The 24,242-nt window shown below is 39.9% G+C and overlaps 3 protein-coding genes across 5 annotated transcripts in view; 2 read left to right on the forward strand and 1 right to left on the reverse strand.

The window, feature by feature from the left end:
- lama4 (laminin, alpha 4) overlaps window positions 1-2,203 on the forward strand; it is a 33,824-nt gene extending 31,621 nt beyond the window's left edge. The window contains exon 40 of one of the 2 annotated variants that reach the window (XM_040027842.1): window positions 1,644-1,728. Coding sequence is in view for 1 of the 2 variants with exons in the window: in XM_040027833.1 (XP_039883767.1) it covers window positions 1,675-1,820 (146 nt within the window). In the remaining variant the exon portion in view is untranslated. Of the gene's footprint in view, window positions 1-1,643 lie in introns of both variants that reach the window. The other variant, XM_040027833.1, reaches the window with a different exon arrangement.
- Window positions 2,204-3,209: 1,006 nt separating this feature from the next.
- On the forward strand, window positions 3,210-15,295 carry tube1 (tubulin, epsilon 1). 2 transcript variants are annotated; one of them, XM_040027851.1, is made up of 13 exons: window positions 3,370-3,394; window positions 3,567-3,640; window positions 4,679-4,837; window positions 6,156-6,208; window positions 6,343-6,400; window positions 7,075-7,190; window positions 8,643-8,764; window positions 9,855-10,042; window positions 10,160-10,332; window positions 10,851-10,991; window positions 13,309-13,449; window positions 14,161-14,335; window positions 14,762-15,295. In XM_040027851.1, the coding sequence occupies exons 3-13, from the start codon at window positions 4,706-4,708 to the stop codon at window positions 14,918-14,920; spliced, it is 1,458 nt and encodes a 485-aa protein (XP_039883785.1). In that variant the 5' UTR covers window positions 3,370-3,394; window positions 3,567-3,640; window positions 4,679-4,705; the 3' UTR covers window positions 14,921-15,295. The 2 variants fall into 2 exon arrangements, with proteins under 2 accessions (XP_039883793.1, XP_039883785.1); XM_040027859.1 differs by lacking the exon at window positions 4,679-4,837 and having other exon boundaries at window positions 3,210-3,394.
- Window positions 15,296-15,322: 27 nt separating this feature from the next.
- ccn6 (cellular communication network factor 6) lies at window positions 15,323-22,034 on the reverse strand. Its single transcript, XM_040027871.1, has 5 exons — window positions 21,883-22,034; window positions 19,629-19,908; window positions 17,720-17,956; window positions 15,749-15,942; window positions 15,323-15,635 (listed from the first exon to the last, which is right to left on the reverse strand). The coding sequence occupies exons 1-5, from the start codon at window positions 21,928-21,930 to the stop codon at window positions 15,354-15,356; spliced, it is 1,041 nt and encodes a 346-aa protein (XP_039883805.1). The 5' UTR covers window positions 21,931-22,034; the 3' UTR covers window positions 15,323-15,353.
- Window positions 22,035-24,242: the final 2,208 nt, after the last annotated feature.

Here is a 24,242-nt window from a genome sequence, read left to right on the forward strand (position 1 = left end):
ATACAGTGCTTTCGGTTCGGTACGCATATGTATCGAACAATACAACATTTGTAATTTATTTTATCAACTTTCCTTCTGACGATGCTGTCTGTGTTGAGCGCTCAGTGAACCTGCGTTCGACTACTCCGCCTAGGCTCGACAGTGCAGCCTAGGCGGAGTAGTCGAATGCAGATTCACTAAGCGCTCAACACAGATAGCATCCTCAGAAGGAAGAGTGCAGGGCAAGCTAGCAAGACAGAAGTTAAGCTCTCCTTGCAACATTCAGATCTGGAGTTTGGAATTATTTTGGTTTTCATGTGATGTATGACCCTGAAGGTAAGCGAGTCATGGACTAAAGTAAAACAGTATGTTGGATGTGCCATGCAATGCTCAATTACATGGGTGGGAACTAGTGTGTTAGCACAGTTAGCTCGTTAACGTGTTGGCCGTCTAGCCCCATGCACTGGGCGATCGGAGGTAGCTCATTAACGGAGATTTGCCATGTTGTGGCATTAAGGTCATTTCAACGAGATCAACCTGAAAGCACTAGTGGGAACACAACGAATATGACTGCACATTTACGCCGACATCATCCTAGTGCAAAGACAAAAACAACAAGCATGCTACTAACTTTAGCCGAGTCATTTAGACAGCTGTTAGCACATGATTCTCCTTATGCTGCTGAGAATATAGCCCAGAAGAAGCGGATAGTATAGCTTTTATTTTGGAAAGAGACATTTCTCTGTAATAAACTCTCTTTTCCAAAGATGAGTGATTCCTCAATCAGATACAGGGCTTGCAATATCGCTAGCCCGACGTCCTTGGGCTAGCGATTTTTTCAGTCGGGCTACCAAAATCTATCTCTTCCCTGCCCGTCGGGCTATTGTAGGAAGGAAAAATATATGTCAATGCTTTTGCATTCTTTCAGAAATGTAGCTGGGTAATTATGTCATTGGCATTGGTGAGCCACTGTCAATATGTGACATATTGTAATCGCGTTTGAATTTGCGCTTGTTTTTTTGCTTTCACTTTGCAGTCGTGCGAACTGTGTATAGAGAGCGACAGCACTGATCTGTGAGTGATGATAATTTGTGCACCAATTCCTCTGACATCGTCTTATTAATCGTTAGCTTACTATGCAAACATGACAAGTGAAATCTCCCGCAGCTTAAACATGTGAGAGGTTGATCGCGCAGAGAATCGCTGAGCTTATGTGAGTGCGTGTGTAAAAGCAGCACGATATATATTTTAGTTCTGCTGAGCCAAATAAGACAGGTCAGGGTGAAGAAGTGACAGCCAAAGAAAAGCTTACCACAAAACGGAGAAGTTATGACAAATCAGACTATAAGGCAAAAAGAAAGTGCAGCTTTATGGTTTCATGGACAAAAGAATTTCTGTGGCTGCAATATGACGAGCTAAATAACCAGGGCTGCACATAAGTGGTCCGCAGGTGCGCATTCGCTGTCAAAATAAAAAACACGCACAAGGGTTAGGGTTAAATTTAAAAACTGTACTTTTGAGTTAAAATATATATTTATAATTGTAATAAATGACAAATTAAAAAGGCATGAACATTTTTTTTGTATCGAAAAAATATCGAACCGTGACACCAAAGTATCGAACCGAACCGTGAATTTTGTGTATCGTTGCACCCCTAGTATAAAGCTGTTAATAATGCCTTCTACCTCCTCTCAGATGGTTTCCTTCCAGAAAGTGCTGCTACCAGGAAGGCCTTTGTGGGCTGCATGAGAAACCTGACAATCAACAACAGCCAAGTAAACTTCAGCAAAGCGGTCCTGGTCAGTGGAGCTGTCAGTGTTGGAACCTGTCCAGCAACATAAGATTTCTGTGATCTCTAGCTCAGCAAAGCAATGACCAAATGCATGGTAGAAACCCCATATCATCAGTCTTTTTCCTTTCTGACACGTTTGTGTGCTTTTTGTGTAGAAGTTGTCGGTTTTTGTTTTTCACTCCCACCAAGAGTATGACCAAAACGTCCATTCAATCAAAGCAAACACCCGTTATAAATAAACAAATCAGATTGATTCCTCCAGTCCACAGTGTGAAGCACACACGCACACTAACATTACTGTGTTACTGTATGTTCCTTTACTCCACTTCATAATCTTGATGGCACATGTTTTTTGTATAAAGTTCATTTTCAAAGCTTTCCTTTTGTACTGTTTTATTTCTGATAATAAATAACATTTTACCTCCACTGAAACTTTTTTACATGTGTGTTCTCCTATAGTGCACTTGTTCATTTCACCAAAATCAGCTGAGACTGACTTAACAACCTCGTATATGCATGCAATATTGCACAGGTATACTCAGTAAATTAAAAATGGTCAGAACACAGGAGTGTTTTCTTTTGGTTTTTCCCACAGTCCAGTGACATGTACATCCAAAGTGTCCACCCAATGACTCAGATGAAAATTAAACAACTGTCACAATCTTGTTAAAGGTAGTTAACTTGTTTGCAGTCAGTTTAATCAGCCACTAGATGGTGACACACACACACAACAATCCAAGTGGCTCAGCAGTCTAATGGCTGTTTAGTTAGCAGTTGGATGGTGTACCTATCAAAGCGGCCAATAAGTATATGTCCTATGTGGGCGAGGAAATTAGAGCATGCTCGTGATGTAAGATGAAAAGTCATAATAAGTGTTCAGTAACTGTTTTTTGTTTGTTTTTTTTCTTTTAAAAATGTTTTTATTATGTTTTTACTCAGAAGCACACCATTTTCAGGGGGTAAAATATTTCACGACAGTTAAGACAGAAGGTGAAATAACTGGGAAGCCTAATCACAGACAAGCAATAAATACCAAGGCAAAACACTGGAAAACTGGTTGAAAACTCTTCGTTCTCTAATTGTTTTAATTTTGGAAAAACATCCTACCTACCTTAATTTGGCACCCACGCTGAGACACAAAATTCAACCATAATGTAACATCACTGACAAAATATAGTTTACAGTCTTAAATGCTTTTATTCTGCTTTTAAAAACCAGTATCTCATACCATCCTTTATTTTAACTTTATTAATGGAAGTTAAACTACAGAAGAGATTTTAATCATTTAATGTGTGGTTTCTACAAAACTGCTATATTATATTACTACAAACCTCCTGTTTTTTCTTTTTAAAAATGTCTTTATTGTTTGTTTTTGTTCGTCACACACACTTTTTTGGGGGGGGGGGGGGTCAGTGGCTGAAACGTACGTTCCGTTTCCATGGAAATGACGTCATCAATGCTCGACCAAACATAGCTAAGGCGCGAGGAAGAAGAGGTGTTCAAAAGTCTTGTGAAGATCTTATTGATGGATAACATAAACGGAACAGTTATTATGGATTAGCTTCGCACTTTTACAACGTGTATGGGGTGTTGTTGTCATGACACAGTCCGTTGTGGTCCAAGGTGAGTGAAACTCAGCGCGGTAAATGACAGGTAGGAGGCTAGCTTAGCCCCCAGGTCGGTGTTTATGTCAAGTAGTTCCGTTTTATGTGACGTAGCTGCATACCTTTAACAAATGAAATCTGTATTACCACTAATTGTGTTTTTTAAGTTAAACTGAAATTCCGTTCTGCAGTTGGACAGTGCGGCAACCAGGTTGGCTGCAGGTTTTGGGATCTTGCTTTGCGAGAGCATGCCCATGTCAATAAAGTAAGTGCAATTACACACACAGCACAGCACAGCACAGGTATCCGAAGGTATCCGACGAATAATAATGAAGTCTGACTTGTTACGACAGGAAAAGCACATGTTTGTCTTTCTAATGTTCTGGTGACCCAGACTATACAACCAAAAATCCGTAGACACAGCATCTCTGGGTGAAACACAGCCGCTTTTAACGTTTTTATAATTACACCTGTGCTTTTGAGCTGGATAAGACAATATGTTACAGAGCTCAGATCATCTCAAGCTGGTTTCTTGAACACGAAAGGGGGTTACTGTACTCAAATGGCTACCAGAGCCACCATCCCTCAATCCAGTAGAGCACCTTTGGGATCATGTCAAGGCATTGTAGTAAAAGTACAAAATAGCAAAATGTAATTCAAGTACAAGTAACTTTAGTTAGTGTAGGAAAACCTTTAAAGTTGAGCATATTTAATCAACTCAGAGGAGAAACTCATTCAAAAAGCTGGGAGCAACAAACACCTTCAACTGTTAGCATTTCTTAAACTACAGCAAAAGTGTCATTAACCTCTGGCACATGCACCTCCAACAACCAAGGCAGGAAAACTGTCTGCTTTCCTCAGTCTGTGATGTTTGTCCATGTGTTAAGGGGGGGCTTGGAGGCTTTCCTTAATTTAATAAGGATTTGAGAGGTTGAAAAGGGCCAAATTGTGATGGCTAGACAACTGGGTGAGGTGTGGGTGCATGTGCATCACCTAGTGGGGGAACACATAACACCAGGATGCACTATGAGAAGGTGAGCTGGTGGAGGCGGTGGGATGCTTTGTGCAATCTTCTGCTTGGGAACCTTGAGTCCTGCCGTACATATGGATGTTACTTTAACATGTAGCACCTACCCAAGCATTGTTGCAGACCATGTACACCCTTTCATGGAAACAGTACTCCATGATGGTTGTGGCCTCTGTCAGCAGGATAATGCACCCTGTCACAAAGCAAAACTTCAAGAATGGTTTGAGGAGCACAACAATGACTTTGAGGCATTTTTTACCCCTCCAAATTCTCCAGATATCAATCTAGTCGATCATCTGTGGGATGTGCTGGACAAATAAGTCCAATCCACTGGAGGCCCCACCTCTTACAGGACTTAAAGGATCTGTTGCTAACATCTTTGTGCCGATACCACAGCAAACCTTCAGGGGTCTAGTGGAGTCAATGCCTCGATGGGTAAGGTTTGTTTTGGCAGCAAAAATGGGACTGAGACAATATTAGGCAGGTGGTCATAATGTTATGTCTGACTATTATCTGCAAATGTACATTTCTATTAGCATTATTCTAATTATTTTACACTGTATAAATTGGGACTCACCAGCTGTTAGTAGTGAACAGACCCAAACCAACTGTCTCCTCCCTGTCTCGCCACCATTTTCTGTTATACTTGTCATTGCAGAGTGAAAGATTTTGTGTTTGCTTATCTTTAGTTGGTAACTTAGTCCACAGTAAGTGTTGATTATGTGCTTGAATGTATCTATGTTGAGGAATTATAATGTATAGTGGGGTATTTTGCTTTAATAATCAGTGTGGGTGTTATTTGTTTCTCATCTTGGTGTAAATTTATAATTACCAGACTTTCCAGCCACATTGTCATGTCATTTTTAAATTGCATTCCAAACTGACTGTGACAGAAAAACAGCAGATAAGTGTCAAACACTCTTGTATAATACACATTGTAATTTTCTTCTCTGACTTGTGTGGTTGCGTTAAATCAATTCCAGCTCTGTTTGTCTGCTTTGTGCAGTCTGTTTGAGATGATGTGAGAGCTGTCAGTTGACGCCTCAGCAGACACGCCCTAAGTGATTCAGAGAATGCTTCTCTTTTTTTTTTTTTAATGATTAGAAAACCTCATTTTTCAGCGCTGTATTTCAGCTGGGTAGTTAATAACTCATTTCTTTAGTGTGACAGAGAGATATTTACCTCGGCTTTATCCAAGTTGTAATCATTTTGGTTTCCAGTTTAAACGTTAGCTGCCTTCTGTAGTTCATAAGCTTTAGGGATGTTGGTCTTAAGCACTAGAAACAATTTAATTTAATTTCCAAAAATGAAATCCTGATTTCACATGAATTTTATCATGGTAAAACTGAAAGTGTTCCAGTGATATGTGCAGTAATTCTTAGGGTTTAGGTAAAATGCATCAACTATGTAGAAACTACTGATTCACCATTTCACCAGATACCCAGGCCTAGTCTACTATAATCTTATGTTTAAGTGAATGAAAAATGTAGATGCAGCTGGTATAAACAAAAACAAAGCAAAATCAGGAAGAGTTCAAATACTTGTTCACAGCAATGTAGATTTAAGTGACCAAGAAAAACTTTCAGTAAATTTTTTAACATCTTATCTATGATAATCAGGGACGCCATTATGTTTTCTCACTAAACTTTTGTTCTAAGGGATGTCTGTTTTCTGTGTGCCCTGTTTTGTCCTGTAAGAAACAGACATGACTCTCACAGCTCCTAAATCTTTTTTTTTTTTCCTTCATCCTCAGAGGGGATTGTATGATGAAGCCCTCAATAGCTTTTTCCGAAATGTGGATTCCAGGTATGTTAAACCTGCTTTCCTCCAGTTGTTCATTGACGTATAAGTGTTCCAAATGTATTGCTTTTTTTTTTTTTTTTTTTTTTTTTTTTTTTCCCCCTTTTTTTTTTTTTAAATCACTGACTGTCCTTTTCCAGGAAAAGTGACGGGGCTGCATTTGCTGTTGGTGGGAGAATCCAACACCTGAAGGCCAGGGTAAGTTCTAGAAGGACTCTCGAGTCCCTAATTTTTAGTTATTGTGTCAAAACTGGATAAAAATTAAGCAAATAAGAAGTTAGAACTTCAGAAATTTCAGAGTTGGTACTAATAAAAATAGATGTTAGCCTATGCGTGCAAACATTTTAACCTATGAAACATTCACAATAGCAGTGCAGGCATAGTCAAGTGTCTTTTACATGCAAAGCATAAGGCTTTGAATCTTGCTAGTATGGACTGATACTGAAGGTAAATTCTTTGTGAACATCTCTTGGTCAACTGTATCAAATGCAAATTAATTCCATATCTGATTCTCTCAGTCATTGAGTTTGGCTGTAGCTTTTGCTGTGCCAGAGGTGCCACGTCTTTCTGTTTCCATTAAATAAGCCTTCTACTAGAAATGAGCAAAGGGCTGCCACATCTCAAATTTCACCCTTTGGGGTTAACTTTGGCCCAAAGAAAAATGATAAATGGCTTTAACATGGATAATAATAAGCTTAAGACTGATTGATGATGCGTATTCTTTTCACATTTTATTTTGGAGTCGAGCTTACTGAAAGGTTCAGCATTCATTGGGTGAATTATGAAATGACTGGGGTAAAAGGAATGTGCTCAGTATATGATAGCATTGAAATGTATGAGCGGGCCTCATTTTCACATATTTGAATCCACAGGCGGTCCTGGTGGACATGGAAGAGGGTGTGGTCAACCAGATCCTGCAGGGCCCGTTAAGAGAAGTGTTTGATAGCACGCAACTACTCACAGACGTGTCAGGTTCAGGCAACAACTGGTAAGAGACAGACAAGCCCCAGGATGCCACCGAGCTCACGTGGACTTTACCAACTGTTGCACACCATAATTTAAATCCTGCTGGAGTTGTGTTACAGCTCACGTGCTGTTACACTATATGCAGTTCTAGTGGTATTCAGGGAATAGTCTTTGAAGAGATTGCAAAGAAAGTATTTTTTGGTAATTGTCTGAAAGAATTAAACATGTTTTCTTAATAATCCACTATATGTTGAATTTTCTATAATCTGAAAGAGGAACACGGGTGGCTTAACTGTTGTTTTTTCAGTTTTCACATTCTCAATTGTGCAGAGTATAATTTAGGGAAAAGATCAGCCTGATGTGAGTAGTTTCTCTGTATGGTTTCCCTGGTCTACCTACCTGAAATTGTAGGTAGACCAGGTCTCCATGCATTATTGTGAAATACAACTATGTACTATTTTTTATCTAGTGTGTGCTCCAATATGGGACTTTACAGGACCTCTTACAATTTTTTTTCATATGTTAATGAGCCAATAGTCTATATTTTTCAAAAAGTATATATCTCTTGTAAAGTATTTAATATATGACTCTAAGATTTCACAGATTCACAGATTGGAAATGGTCAAGCAGAAGGCCCACAGTGATATCAGATGCTATGGAATGTTATGGGATGTTAACAGGAAGTCTACTTGACACAGAGTTATATTAGCACACGCTTTTAATTTTTTCAAATAATCTTTATCTCCTGTAAATTTTTCTCAGCTGCCGGTGGCTTATTTTCTGTCTGCACAAAAAAGTGCAACTTGTTTACAGTGTAGCATTGCCTGTGAATGAACCACCAATGGATTATGTAGTCAATCCATGACGCCTGTGGTAAATCCTGTACTTGGCATGCCACAACAATTTGAGACTGTCAGTCTGATTCCCACAGTTTGTTGCTTAGAGGCGAGAAAGCCTTTACACTGCACGGCAGTCTTTTTATTGGCCCACATAATTATACCCTATGTTTAAAATTCCTTATATTGAGTTTAATATTGTTTTTACCATGAATGACTTTTGCACTAAACTCTTTTATATGTCCTACAACACGTATAACGTAGGGAGAGTTGAACTTTGACTCTTTTATCTTGCATAGTTTGTCGTAATGAAAAAAACACGAGCAACATGGGATGCTCCAGGACATCCTGACAGCCCCTTCAGTTGCTTTTGTCTGTTACCTTTCCTTTCCATGAACACACTAGCTACTGACAACTTCCTAACACATCATGCATGCTGTGGGAGCAACGGGCAGTCTGTCATGTTGATCACTCAATATAATTGCTTAATCTGACATAGTGATCATCATAAAAGATGAAAGTAATATGAAATCTGTGCTGAGCATTAAAAATGATACTTATCATTAATGTTCAATTTTTGGCATTATCTTATGATTGGGGGGAAAAAACCAAGGTATCGTTTTGTGCTTGTCATTCAGGGCAGTTGGAAACATGACGTACGGCTCAGCCTACAGGGAGAAGATAGTGGATAAGCTCAGGAAGGCAGCAGAGCAATGTGACTGTCTGCAGTGCTTCTTTCTCATTCACTCTATGGGAGGAGGTAAGGCTCTGATTCAAGGGCATCCTTTCATTAATGCTTCACAGTCCAGTACTCCAAGCTTTACTTCAATTAATTCATGTTAGATTTGTAGTGACAAATGTGACTGGGTTATGGGGGCAGCAGACAAACCCAGACCTTCCACTCTGCAGCCACGTACTCCAGCTTATTCAGATCAGCCAACAGATATAATCTCTCTAGTGTCTCCTGGGTCTACCCCAGGGGCCTCGTCCACATTTCTAAGCTGGAGGCCATTCCCTGATGAAGCAACAGGACCATTTTGCAAAATGCAGAGATCAAATTCTGAGGCCGTTTGCTCAAAACCTAGACCCTCCTGGGGAGGCTGAGGAGTGTAATCCCCCTATAGTTGGAGCACACCTTCTGCTCCCCCTTCTTGAATATGGGAAACACCACTGCAGACTGCCAGTCCAGTGGCATTACCTCGATCTCCATGCAGAGGTGTGTTAAGTAGGCAGCCCTGCAACATGATGATTATGACATTCCTGAGCCTTCAGGAATTTTATCAACATCATCTAGTCCAAGGACTCTGCCACCGATAGTTGTTTAACTACCTCAGTGACCTTGTCCCCAGACTTGCCTCCTCTATAGAAGGCATGCCAGTGGGGTTAAGTGGGTCTTTAAAGTATTCCTTCCACTGTCTGACTATATACTCAGTTGAAGTCCGCAGCACTACACCCGCAGAGTAGAGCACTGCTTTCCTGACAATTTTCCAGAAACACTTCGAGGCAGACCGAAAGTCTTTGTCCAAGGCTTCACTGGACTCCTCCCACAACCTAAGCTTTTGCTTCACCCACCGCCCAAGCTATATTCTGCTTGGCCTGCCAGTACCAATCAGCTGCCTCTGAGATCCCACAGGCTAACCAAACCCGATAGGTCTCCTCCAGCTTGATTGGTCCCTTCATCTTCAGTGTCCACGACCTGACTCAGGGATTGCAGCTCTACTGTTATACGTCAAAGTGTTACCTTAATTTTTCAAGCAGTGTAGAAATAAGATTTAAATTGTCATGTCAGTAAATTAAGGATTTTTCTGTAGACAGCTGATAATTAATTAGTTACTGACTATGGATTTAAGGTACTGGCTCTGGCCTGGGAACCAGAGTGCTCAGCTTGCTGGAGGATGAGTTCCCTGAGGTGTGTCGCGTTGTCACCTCCATCTATCCATCTGGGGAAGATGACGTAATCACCTCACCATACAACAGTGTCCTTGCCATGAACAAGCTCACAGAGCACGCTGATTGTGTCCTGTTAGTGGAAAACCAGGTTTGTGGATTCAGAAATGCCTCCCCTCTCTCCCTGCAAATGTCTGTGCAACGCACATAAATCAAAACTGTCAAACTGAATGTGATTTCTTCTTTTCCCTCATTTCTCCCCTTCCAGTCATTGGTTGACATTGTGAACAAGATTAAAGTTATGTCTCATGGTACAAAGCCTGGTTTAAATATCAAGAGAAACAGCGCAGTCACCTCTGGACAGGGAGGCCTCAGTGGGGCAGAAAAACCCTTTGATGCTATGAATAACATTGTGGCTAACCTGTTGCTCAATATTACCAGGTATAGTATTACTGTTTGCTCATATACAGTAGAAGCCCGTGTGCTAAGGAAAAACATTAACACCCTTTTGACCATTTTTTTCTAGTCCATAAGATTGCCATAATAAATGCATTAGTATCCATTCTCTTCATAATAACAGTCAGTAAAGCCAGTTTGGGCTTTCATCTGCAGTCTCCTGTCTGTTTTAATTTTGGCCCTTTGAGTCAGCCAAAGTTTGAGCATAAGACACTAACCAGAGATGTCAAAGCATTTCAGGTGTTTATCGCGTGATGCTATCTTATCATTAAAAGCTTCTGTGAGAGTCCTGCAAGGGCTTGAGAGTCAACCTGGAGATTTGGTACTGTCACACAAGTCAACTTAGGAAGTTATTTATGAATAAAAGTATTTTGATCTTTTGCACAGTGTTATGTATCAAGAAGATATTCTAGATTTGCTTCTTTTAGTTATCACTAATTAGTGGAACTTAACGTTATTATGCAGTCAAATTGAGCATGTCATTATAACTTTTTTATTTGCAGCTCAGCCCGTTTTGAGGGCTCCCTCAACATGGATCTGAATGAGATTGCGATGAACCTGGTGCCCTTTCCTCGTTTACACTACCTGGTGCCCAGTCTCACACCCCTCTACACATTAGCAGATATTAATGTGCCCACAAGGAGGTAAGCCTTGTACCCATCGGTGCAGTTATTTTTACCTGACAGTTGTTGTGTGTCCTGCAGAGCTCCTCCTCACATGAACCCCTCCATTGATGACTTGACCATTTAGAAGTGGTTTCGGTTGGTTTACGCCGTAACTTAAACTGTCATTTGTAACATGATGATGAAACAGCACCAGTCAAGCAGGACTGGCTCACGATTTCCTACAGATGGGGTGGCTGATATGGTTAGTGGCATAATTTAGATTCAAATATTTTCCTGATATGAATCATGTGAAAGAGTATAGGCTGAAGCTTGCAGCTTACATAACTCCTGTCCCTGACACCATTCTAGACATAAGGAACACAACCACATCCTTAACATCTGGTTTAAACACAAAATCACTATGAAAACAGAAAGAAATGATTGACCGTTTGCCCCAAATTCAGCTACAGATGAACACTAAACATGACATTTTTAAATGGTTTCAGTGTGCTGCACATTTCAGTTTTGTCAGGACAATAGTTCCAAACTCCTGTAAGAAATACACAATAACATCATTGGTTTTGTGTTTATCCTTCATTCATATCCACACCTTGTGCATATTCGGTGGTAATTGCCTATTATATTCTTTGTACTTAATTGAAATTATGTTATGCTACTAAATTTTTGAATTCAGGGTATTTAATTTAATAAATAATGGATTCTTTTGTTATTTTTTTTACTCATAGAGTTTGCAATATTATGCAAAGTCAAAAAATAGAATATATTTCAACATTTTGGTTTTCATAATTTCTATGCAATTTCCATTTCAGTGGTTTTATCCAAATAAGCCATACTTGGTTAGTCTTTTTTTTTTTTTTTTTTGTAATTGTTCTGTCATGACCTTTAACATTTACCAGGTAACAGAGGCCTGTAGAATCTCAGTTGTAGCTCTTGGGTCTTTTGGATTTCCTCTGAGCATTGCATGGTGTGACCTTGGGAAGAATTGTGGGGGATTGTGGTGCTCTTTGCACACTCCTAAATGCTTCAGTTTACCAATGAGTGGCAAACTGCCCAAATGTCTGCTTTTACAGTGGTAGAGTGAAAAAAGTGAAACTTGCTCATGATCAATTAATTATCTCCTATAAAAGCTTTCTTTTTAAAATGATTCTATGAATGACCTGGTTAGTCTATGATTTTCAACCCAAAGTACAAACACCCCACAGGTTAGTGTCCAAGTGGCAGAGTGACAGATTAGCTTGTCTGGTCACAAAAAAAATTGGAAAAGTAAAGAACTGAATGCCTCAAGTTTGAGCAGAAAAGTTATCAGTTAGGTAAAAGTAATAGATCAGATGTAGAATTAAACTGCCAAATAATAATAAACATATATTGTCTAATATTTACATTTGTTTGATGGATATTTAATTGTGACAAACGTACAAGAAATACAAAATCAGGAAGGAGGCAAACACCTTTTAACACTTCTGTTAATATAAGCAGTGATGCAGAAGTGGGGAAACAGCTGGAAAATAGAGGCGTAGCTAAGAGTTGTGAATGGTTTAAATAATAATCCAGTACTTAATGATTAATAGTTGAGAAATTCTGCTGATCATTACTGAAAAATAGTATTAAAGTAAGATCCAGTTCAAATAGGTTTAACACTTTACATTCGACCTTGAGTTTGTATTAAGTATAAAACTAGTTTTTTTTTAATGAACTCACCTGATCTGAATAACCAAGGTGCTAAAAACTCAGAACAGCACTTTTCTTCCTAGTTAAACAGAAGCATAAGAGTTTAAAACACCACAAAGCCCCAGCTTTCTTTTTATTATGTGAAAAAGCGGCAAGTTCAATTTTAGCTTTCCAGACGTAGGATTTAAAAAAATAAAAAATAAAAAAAAACAACACCAATCTGCCTACCTCCTCCCAGCAACAGCTGCCACAAAAGTGGCCTTGTGTGGGCCACAGAGACCTTCTCTCCTCCTATGAAGATGCTTATTGGTCAAAAAGAGTGGTGGTTTTACTGGATAACTCCCAGCAGTAAATATATGTGACTGTATGAATGCAGGGCATGGTGTTGCTTAAAAAAATCTTTGCCTGCTCTTTGGGACTTCCCTACATAAATAAAGGTGCAAACATTCTTCTATGCCAAACACTGCCGTCTTGGTTCCCAGTCTTTTTGAACTTCTGATAAAAAATCTTCAAGGCATGTTCAGTTAAAATCGGGTTCATTGAGGCTGGAAGAAAAAGCTATAAAAGGAATATTTAAGATGATTTGATGCACATTCATTTCTTGTAAAGTTGATCAACTGATACAAGCATTTCTTTTCTTCTCCTGTCTTCCAACCGTGCGCTCTAGACTGGATCAGATGTTCAGCGATGCCTTCAGTAAAGACCACCAGCTAATACAAGCTGACCCAAAGCACAGCCTGTACCTGGCTTGTGCCCTCATGGTCAGGGGTAACGTGCAGGTTTCTGATGTCCGCAGGAACATTGAGAGGTCAGAGGAAAAACCTTTATTTCTGTATATAATTCTACACCAAAAGATGTAACGATTTCATGCAACCATTCCAACGTACCCAGTGATCCACACACTCACCTTTTCCCATAGTATACCCATTGAGCACTAGCAGTAAGTCATGATTACTGCATTCAGCCACAAGCTCTTACTATATTCTCCTCTAACCACTGCTCTCACAGAACTCCTTTTCAGTTGGCACACACATTTTGTACTGTGACTGTTGTGTTAAAATTGTTGGCAAAAGAGGTAGGAGGAGGAAGGAAGTACAAATATATATATATATACACACACACACACACACACACACACACACACACACACACACACACACACACACACACACACACACACTTAATGTACAAACAGGACTAAGTATCTTAACTATAAGGATACTTGTAGATGTTGGTAGTCCTCTAATCTGCAGACAAGTGATTTTTTATTTATTTATTTTTTTTAACTGTTTCATTTCCAGTTGTTTGATTGTTGTTAAAGCTAGTGAGGTAAATATGCTTGGTTTCTGAATTTAAAGTCATAGCTCCTAGCTAGGGAACTGTTCACATATTGATTTCAGGATAAAGTACAGTTTAAAGTACAGTAAACTGAGACTAAACAAAGTCTTTTGGTTGTCATGTGAAGCTCACATGTTAAACATTACATATACAGTTATTTTCCCCTCTCTCCTGGCTTTAGACTGAGACCATCACTGCCCTTTGTCTCATGGAACCAGGAAGGCTGGAAGACGAGTCTGTGTTCAGTGCCTCCTGTGGGACACTCCCACTCCCTGTTAGCTCTGGCCAACAACACCTGCGTGAAGCCCACGTTCATGGAGCTCAGGGAACGCTTTACCAAGCTCTACAGGAAGAAGGTGCGTCTCAAGCTGTCTTTGTGAGGACATTCTTTGATAGTAATGCATTCCCAGATCTAATAACTTAAATTTTACTATTACAAACCTATAGTCTACTCTTAGCCTAAACCTAATTCTAGCTTAAACCCTAAACCTTTTAACCCATCTGTAAAATGTAGCTACAAAAGATAACTTGGCATATAGTCTTCCTGCACTGGTTTAAGTTTAGAGGCATACATGGATTTCAAAATGTGTATTTTCTTTTATTTAATTCAATATGTGGTGCAGGTATAGCCACAGAAAACAAAGCAGTTTGTCTTCAGGTGAAATGATATCTCAGGTTTATTCTTCAAGCTTATTGGCAAATGCATATCAGCCTCTAAATCTGACAAACACATCATCAGCCTGAGTCAGACTCAGTTTAATGTTTTGTTTTTTTCATTTTAGGCTCACTTACACCACTACCTGCATGTAGAAGGGATGGAGCAGAGCTTCTTCTCAGAGGCCATTGCCTCTCTCAACTCACTGATTGAAGAATATCATCATCTGGATGCCACCAAGGCCAGACTCACGCCTGATGCACCCAGACTCTCCATCGCCAGATGAAGGTCTGCTGTGCTGTGAATCTGGGAATCAAACTCACAGAACTGAAGCTTTTACATATCAACGTTATCTAATTTATGGCATGGTCAAAGTGTTCCAAACAGCACTTAAAGAGAACATCAGTTTAATCTACTCTAAAGCTTCTATTTGCTTTTCCAAGCTCCCTGATTGTTCTGTTATGAGGTAATGTTAAAGCTAGTACACTGGCCATATTCCTTGTTGTTAGTGCACATACCTGTCCTGAAGAGTGCTCCATAAAACTTTGTTTTGTTTTTTTTAATGATCTGTTGTCCTTCTTTCTCAAAATTAGTTTTGTTTTTGTCCTTTTGGAGGTGCAAAACTGTTACTAAGGGAGAATTAAAGTGTATGTGTGTTTCAGTCCTTAGTTTCTCACAGCGGGGCTTGCACCACTCTGCGTCTCTGACGTTTGGGGTCCTTAGAGTAAACGCAGGTCAGAAAACATGTCGCCTGGATCGCTGCACTTCCTCTGACACACACAGGACGTTATCCACTGCATCTTCCACTGTGTGTTGGAGCCTCCTTTGCAGGTGAAGTTGACCTTGATCATGCGTGACTTGTTGGGGACACAGCAGCGCTTGTCTGTACACACACCGCAGTATGTGGGCTTAAACTTCTTGTTGCTGGTACAGCCAGAGAGAGTCAACTTCTCTGCTTTCTTTGCCTGGAATTTGGGTCGGCACGTCTTTCCCTTTGGCACCTAGAAGTGGGAATAGCAATTGGTGTCTTTCTTTTTAAGAGTTTGAGAAAAAAAACTTTAAAAATTAAATGAAAATATTAAAGATTCAGACAGATTAAAGCTAAAGATGCCACCTTGACACTCCTGAGCACGCTTTTCTCACACGGTTGCAGTAGACACAGGCGGCGGTCTTTCCTCATCTCACACTTGCTGTTATCGTTGTTGACACGTACAGAGATGCCCAGGCCGCAGGTCTTGGAGCAGGGACTCCAGTGGGTGGTCTGGATTAGGCAGTTCTTCTTCCAGGCTAAAGGAGGGTCCCTGTAACCTTTCAGTGTTACAGTTAAAGGGTACTGTGTCAAGCAAAGCACAGATCAGAATCATTCCAACAAGCTGCTGTGTCTCCATCAGAGATGGGCAGTAATGCATTAAAAGTAATGCATTTCTGTAATCTGATTACTTTTCAAGTAACAAGTAAAGTAAGGGATTACTGTTACTACTATACCATAAGCATGCTGCGTTACTGATTTTGTTTGTTAATGTCTCATGACAATAGTGGATAATATAGAGATATTATCCACTGTTGATCTGCAGCAGAGAGTACATCCATGCAGTGTTTAAGGCTTGGAATTACTGACATTACTTTGAGTTTGATTCTGTAAAAAGTGACATAAACATTAGCGTCCGCTGTGCACTCTACGTGGGAAGAAAACTTCTTTCTACAGTGAAAAATTAAACTTCAAATTATTTATTTCTTGCTGTGTTTTTCTTGCATCTATTTGAAAGAGTGAGAGTAAACGCAAAAATTATTTTATTTTAAATGCTGTAATATGCGGAACAGGTTTAAATGTTAAACAAATTTCTTCAACTCAGAGAATGTTGCATATAATTTAATTTTTGTTTAATGCAATGTGTATAAAGTTAAAAGATTAAAACTAATAAAACAAGTTTGAAAAAGAGACTTTTTGATTTGATTCAATTTTATATGATGGATTATGCAGGAAAAAAATTAGAATTGGCTGAAAGGTCTATTGCATTATTACATATGTATCATGTTTTTAAAAAGTAAATAATAAAGTAACTAATTACTTTTGAAAATAAGTAATCCGTAAAGTAACAGGATTACTTTGTGGAGAAGTAATCAGTAATTAGTAACAAATTACTATTTTCAAGTAACTTGACTAATACTGGTTGTGATTAGGTGCTATAGAGCCTTATGGGAGCAGTCCCATTAATCAATTTTGAATTCATTATGATATGAAATTGCTGCTACATAGAAAAGGACAAAAAAATTAAAAGATCTGCATAGAAATGTAACACAAAAGAATCTGAAACACTGTAAACATACCAGCTCACTACACAAACTCAGCTACATGTAAAAGAATGCCTATCTTTACATATTATTATTATTATTATTATTATTATTATTGAGGAGCAGAAATATGTGGAGTCACCCTAAACATGTAGGGTGAGGACTCTGTGGAGAGCTAGAGGCCAGATTTTTGGCACCGGAGCCGTCCACTAGCACCAACACTTCTCGAACCACAACCAGATCAGACCCACAAACACCAAAATAAAAGCTTCTTTTGTTATTAGATCACCCTCAGAACTTTCCCATCTCGTTAGTGCATTTTTGTGACTATAGCGTCATGCTCGTTTGCACCACTTAGTAAGCTTGTCGTGTCTTTTCTTGACATTTTTAATCAAAATTAAAATGTTTCAACCAAATGTCAACGACAGGGACGATGAGTTTTTGCTGGGTGGGAAAGTGCTTTGTTTTTTCACAGTGGCAAATCACTGTATGTGACTCAGATAGATCATGTGATAGATCTGGTTCAGCTACATGCCACGCCAATTAAATAAGCTTTGCCGTACATCAAAGTGGCATTTTTATGGCTTTTAATAAAAACCAACTTGTTTCTCTTCCTTTTCCTCCTCTAACTGGAATCATATGTGTCAGACAGTTTAACCACAGGCAGTCACACCTCACACTGACAGTACTGAGTAATGAGGCTCCCCCTTCCCTTCCAGCTACCTAACAGCAATTAGCATTCCAGGCAAGACAGTCTGGCTCTTCTCCATGAATTCATTCTCTAAACACACACCTGACATGTAGGTAGTGTGCTGCTGGTGCTTGTTTGGGCTCTGGCCACTGCGAAGGCCAGCTGGCGTGTTGCTGATCAGTGGTGCAGAGCCTAAGAGACCAGCAGGCTTCTGGATGAAAGCAGGGGTACAGCCGATGGCTCCAGCGATGCATGTACACTTGTAGAGGGGGCTGGACTGGAAGGATTCTCCATTCTCATAGTGGACCCCATTCAGGTCACAGCCTACCGCCATCATGTCTGAAGGAATGAGAAGAAACATGCTGGTGCAAATCTCAAACTCTGATTATGGTGGATCTTAAGACTGTAATGCAAATTAATATCTTTTTTGTTTGTTTGGGGTTTTTTTGTAAACCAAGAATTTTACTGTCTTTTTCCCCACAAGCATACAAAATATGAGATTTGAGTGCAAATTAGCTTTTTAAAAATGGCATACTCCTTTATGCTGGCATTGATTCCCAGCCTAGCACGCAATTTGCACATTTCGAATGATGACATGGAATGTAAAAACATGTTTTTGCAGGGATGGACACAAAAACCAGTAGTTTTTGACTCACGTAGGTGGAATTGTTGATTGGAGTTTAAGTTTCCCACTGAGGTTTGTAAAAGCCCCTTCAGGCTTCTTCACACTTGCATATTTTTTTTAAATTGCTTTCCCGTTGAACTGGTTTAGAGCGGCCTCCTCTGAAGCCACTGTGTGGCTTTATGCAAACACTAAAAAAACTAATTTAAACATACAACTTTTATGGTCTTTCCAAATGTTTTTTGGCTCATGGTAGAGTAATTGTGATTTGCACTGCCTTTAAAATATGCCATTCACAATATATCCATAATTCTGTTACTGTTGCAACACACGTAACCCTGCGACAGCAGCCCCTGAGGCTGAATCCTCAAATATCCTCTTGACGCTGAATCCAAAAGTGAGGCGAGCCCCATAGACTGCTGTTTAAAACCAAAAAAAAAAAAAAAAAACATGTTTATAAGTTGGTACAGAAAGGTGTTTTGGTCTCAGTAGCTAATATTTCCCTTCATAAATTTTCAATAACTAAACTTTTGAACTGTATTAAAGCTTAAAGTGAGAGGTGAGGTCAGTTTGATCATGATTATTATAGGCTGTTGTGTGCTATAGACCATTCTCTCAGGAAGTCTTTAGTTTTTGGAGAATAAAATTCAAATATTTTATTGGTTTGTCAGCATTACCTTTCTGACATGTCTCCCCAATATGATGTTTGTGTAAAGTTGGTCAAAAGGTTCCTTTGTAAGTGCGCATGCGCCATTAGCGTGCTGCCTGCTGTAACCCTAATTTCCTTCGGGATTAATAAGCTAAAGTCAAGGCTTCAAAATACTAAAACGCAAACCAGTGGGTGATGTTACTATAGCCATGTCCAACTTTTACAATGTTTGACCACCTGCCAACAGCCAGCATCACACTGCCATAGTTGTAGGAAGTAAAGCAGCATGTACCCCTGTAATCAGAGCAGGACTGGTAATCTGGCACAATGGCCCTATTCCCGGTGGGCCGGAGCGCCGATCTGAAAGGCTGCTGCACACTGGTCATACAAGCACTGACAGCAGCCCATTCATTCATATTTATTACAAATCTTTTCACGAGCTTGTAAAGGTTTATAATAATAATAATAATGGATTGCATTGCTGGGCTCGAACCAGCAACCTTCCGCTTATAAGACGAACTACCAACTCTTGAGCCACGATCGCCCCACGAGGAAGATGAAACAAACGTGGTAAGATGGAGGGACATAATAACGAAGGATCCGAGTAAAATGAGTGGCTGCTTTGACCATGAGTCACTGCTGCAGTGCAACTAAGGAAGCCTGATTAAAACCTGTGTTGGGCCCCTTGACTCTTTATTGCAACCCTGCCTGCAATCAAGTAAAAGACCAGGTCCACTCACATGCACACACTCCAACCTCGTATCTTGGCTTGTCTGCAGAGAAGTCACAGTACATGCCCTTGTGTGGGTCGCACACGTCCCTCTCGTTGCACGGCTCTCCAATTTGTCGGGCGCAGCTCTTACAGCAGCCGCACCCATCCAGGACAGAGCTGACACCAGGGGCACAGTAAGGTCTCTCCCGACACTTGCAGGGCCACTGGCAGAATTGGCGTCTCTCTGTCGTAGCCCGTCCACCCTGAGGAGCTTGCAGCTGCCCATTGTTCTGCGCCCTGCTGAAGCACTGAGGGGAAAACAGCCAGAAAGAGTCAAATTTTTGAATTGGCAGTACTATTTTTATTTTATTATTATGATGGAGATGATACGGGAAATGTACAGTAAAAAACGCTGCTCCTCGAACCAGTAGCTTTTTTTAAAATAAATTGACAGTTCAAATAATAAAATGTTTACATGTACCAGTAACGTCTATCTGCTTCCTGTCTACATTCACACCCATCTTTCTGGACCCTCCTTGTCCAACCAGGTTTAGTTACTCTGGAAAATGTTAAAGTAGAACTCTTTAGTGTTCAGTGCAGACACTCTAATGGGAGACTAAAGGAACAAGATGCCTTTGCATTTTACTGTAGTGCTTTTTACCAGCCAAGGTCAATATTTTGTGTCAGATGTCTTTTTAGCCCAGCTTGAGGGAGATGAAAGTGAGGAGACAGATGATGCCTCAAAGGTGCTTTTAGTTTTTCCCCTGGACTGGAAAAATGATCTCATTGCCACAGGAGTAGTAACTCCATGATAGGCCCTGGGGCTTTTTTTTTCCTGGGGTCCCTTACTGCCACGTTGTACTAGAGCAAACATAAAGTCTCACTCTGTCTTTCGTTCTCTCTCTTATACACACACACCACAGCAGGTCGGTCCACATGTTTGATTTGGCAGTTTTATGCTGGATAATAGTTATTTGAGTTATTTGAATATACTTGTTCTAAAAAGTACAAGTACATGCTTTCTAAATTTCTCTAAAGCTGCTAACAGGATATGACTTTATGGTGCAGTGAGTGCATGTACCCCTTATTTAGAGTGGTGCACATGTCTTTTGGTCAGTGCCACCATCTCCAAACCATATATCATAGCAGGTCTCCCTGCTGTCTTGTAACCCTTGCCTTTCCCTCTCACTGCTATCTTTAAGCATTAAGTGTGTAACAAATCACACTTACCGGTAACACCCGTCTCCACCCACCCCACTCCACCCTGCTGGTTTCTCTTCTTCATCTCTCTTGTGTCCATTGCTTTGGATGGTTGACTTCAGGTATTTAAACTCATCTATCTTTACTGTCTGTGTCTAAAAACCACGAGTAAAATCCTAACTGCAGTGGCTGTACTCAGATCCATGTGTTAGCTTTAGCTAAAACACATTTAGCCACTTAATTTCTGATCATCTTTAATAATTATCAGAAAAGATTGAAATTTGTTCTCTCTCTCTCTTACACACACTTTCAGGTTTGAGGCTTAGACATGTCTAATACCCATCATACTTCTAGTTTAGCATTGTCATTGTAACTGTGCAGGGACAGTCTGGTTAAGGGGAACTCAGCTCCTCCCAGTCTTTCTTGCTTTGTATTTTTCACTGCTAAGTGCAAAACAAAACAAAAATTCAAAATAGAAACAAAAATCTATAAGAAACCTTTAAACAAAGCATGACAGCCAAAAAATTCAACATCTAACATAGTGACACACTGCACAGAGCTCAGAGCAGTGAGAGGCCAAAATGTCTTAGATATTTCAATATATTCCAGTCCTTGAATGTCCATGTTTACCTGATGGTATTTGCTGTGATGAAATCCAGCCATGGCACCACTTGTGCTCCAAATACCCCTGGTCTCTCAGAGCTTCCAAGGGTTACTGAGGGTTATGGCAAAAATCTGAAGCCTGTCTGCCAGGTTTGCTGAATGAGCTCATTTCATGGTGTGAAAATGAGTCCACGGGAGCTTGAACTGCAAAGGCTTCCCAATTTTGTCATCTTTTCTTACTTCACGCTTCTAAAATAAGCCCTACACTAAAGCCAGTAAACTACTAAAGCCTACATACAAATAATACTATCAAACAGTCAATTCTGAACGGGGTTTTTTGGTATTCACTTGCAGTCAGGTATCCCATACAGCTACGTGCTTTCCTCTGGATTTATATATAGCAGTTTCTGAGTGGCATCGAGTGTTGTCTTATCTACAGTCTGAGGGAAAAAAAGGTGAAAGGGTAGTGCTCTTCTTACCTGTTGAGCAAAGATGAGCAGGAGGGAATGGCAGAGAAGCAGTAGCATCTCTCAAGTGGTCAAGGTTTGTGTGAGATCCAGGAGAGAGATGGGGTGACGAGGGAGCAGGAAGGTGGGATTGAGGGAGGGAGACTGGGTGCTGGAAGAGGGAGAGGATTGGAATGGGGTGGGGTGGGGAGAGATTGCGAGAGCTGACCTGACTGGGGAAGGCCACAAAGCACCCTTCTGTCCCTCCTCAAACACACCTTTCCCCCCATTTCACTGATCCAGAGGGGAAGTATTTGATGCTGGGTCGCTCCACAGCCTTCAGAACCTGCCTACTTCCATAGTCTTAGCCTTAGCCTTACTCACACCTGAATGAAAATACGGGTTAAATCTTTAAACCGTGTGTGTTATAAGCTACTATTGTACATAACATCTTAACAAACCTAATTTCATGTTTAAAAGTCTTCTCAGTTGACACATTCACTCTGTGCCGTTTATTTAATGCGGTGCTGAAGCTGCGTGCTTCACCTAATGTGGACTGACATCTATTTGAGTTCACATTCCATTATTATTTACACTGAGTATAAAGGCTCCTCTCATAGCTAGCTCTCCACCTACATTCTCGTAAAACCAGCAGTCCTTTGAGATTTCATATGGAAACACTGATAATACTCGTATTGCTGCTACTGCGTGCTGTACTACCATGAGTACTGCCAACAATGAGAGGCCAGAATGTCATCAGATCGTTATCAACTTTAAAAACTAGTCGCAATGTAACTATATATATTCTATAACTACAAGTAATCAACGTGTTGCTATAAAATCTTGTAGAGATATTAATGGTCTCTTTTACTGATACCGCGGGGGAAATCATTCCTGAATCCTCTGTTGGATTGTCTGAAAGCAATTTATAACTTTTATGTCATTTTTTCTGGATTATTGGTAGATATTCTGTCTCTCTTAATTTAAATGAAACTGCCATAACAATTGGAGACTGCTCATTTCTTTGTAGGTAAATAAACTTCAGTTTGGAGGAGGTCTGGACCCAGCAGTGAGATTTTAATCCCCCCCCCCAATAGCACCTTTATACTCAGTTGTGCACTGTGCACTCAAAGTAAAGTTCCGGTCAAAAGTTTTTGAACAGCCCAATTTTTCCAGTTTTTTATTGAAAATGATGGAGTTTAATGTCTAATTGCAGTCTGAAATGAAATTAAATAAGCAATTGGAGTAAAGAAAAAAAATCATGAAATTATAGACCAAAATGTATTCTAAACTTGTGACTCATCAAAGTAGCCACCTTTGGCGGGTATGACAGCTGATCACACATGGCATTCTTTCTAGCATTTTTTCAACATGCTAGTTGATGCCACACACTGTGGAACCATCCTTTCGCCTACTTGAAAGCGTACAAAGATCCTGCCTGCAAAGATCATTAAAAATCGAAGATTTCCAATTTTGATTCACCAGTCCATAATACCTTCTTCCAGTATTCAGTAACCCAATGATGGTGTTTCATGCAGTACAATACTGTTCAACCAATTCTCACGAGATTATGGTACCACAATGTGTTCCAACAATGCTTTTATGCAGACAGAGGGGGTTGTAACCAATCCAGGAAAGTTGAAACACCTGTAGGAATTAGTAGAACCAGCCTTCAAGGCTTCATCAACCTCCATTGCTGCAGAACAGCTTTAAATTGGATTTTGTAGTAGTCTGAAGTGAATGAATCTTAATAGTGATGGTGATTCGCTAGTGTTTATGTGTAGCACCATAGTGGGACTGGCATTACTAGGGTTACTGACCAAAACCATGGCTAGAGCCTTTATTCAACTGCATACTTCCATATGCTAATTTTTAGTACATAAGCCTCTTTACAATATCATGCACTCTGTGAGTATCTGGCTATTGTACTTGCAATCATGGGAGGATTATCACGACTACACACTTTGGATACAAACGTTCTACACACCTACGCATTCAAAGTTTTGTAGCACATTACTTTGAGATTATACTTCTGCTATTCTTTTACATTCTGTGCAAGCTTTAAAATCACCTACCTAAAGCAGAGTTCATTCTGGTATTCTTTAAAGCAAAGTCATTAACAGGAGGCCTTAAATTGTCTTAATATTCCTCAACCCTGGACCACAGGTGACATCAGAGGGTTCAGCAAGTGTCTCTCTCTACCGGCTAAGCCACCATCCTGCCTTGAACTTGGACCCACTAATACAATTCAATTTGCCAACCGGCCAAATGTAATCTATGCTGTCTGTGCTTTCAACGTGTTGTTAGCCAGATACATGTGATTATATAACCCAGGTCAGTATTAAGTGTAATTTAACTTTGAAAATAAAAAAATAAATGAAAATATGAAGGGT

The sequence above is a fragment of the Simochromis diagramma genome, unplaced genomic scaffold (genome assembly GCF_900408965.1).
Source record: "Simochromis diagramma unplaced genomic scaffold, fSimDia1.1 OVJJ01000746.1, whole genome shotgun sequence".
Classification (NCBI taxonomy): Eukaryota; Metazoa; Chordata; class Actinopteri; order Cichliformes; family Cichlidae; genus Simochromis; species Simochromis diagramma.

Coding starts and splice junctions, on each gene's coding strand:
- tube1 (XM_040027851.1), top strand. CDS start 4,706: ATGTGCTGGACAAATAAGTCCAATCCACTGGAGGCCCCACCTCTTACA. Junction 8,765..9,854: donor CATTCACTCTATGGGAGGAG/GTAAGGCTCTGA, acceptor TATGGATTTAAG/GTACTGGCTCTGGCCTGGGA. Junction 14,336..14,761: donor CCAAGCTCTACAGGAAGAAG/GTGCGTCTCAAG, acceptor TTTTCATTTTAG/GCTCACTTACACCACTACCT.
- ccn6 (XM_040027871.1), bottom strand. CDS start 21,930: ATGCTACTGCTTCTCTGCCATTCCCTCCTGCTCATCTTTGCTCAACAG. Junction 15,943..17,719: donor GCACACTACCTACATGTCAG/GTGTGTGTTTAG, acceptor TAACACTGAAAG/GTTACAGGGACCCTCCTTTA. Junction 15,636..15,748: donor GCGTGCTCAGGAGTGTCAAG/GTGGCATCTTTA, acceptor TCCCACTTCTAG/GTGCCAAAGGGAAAGACGTG.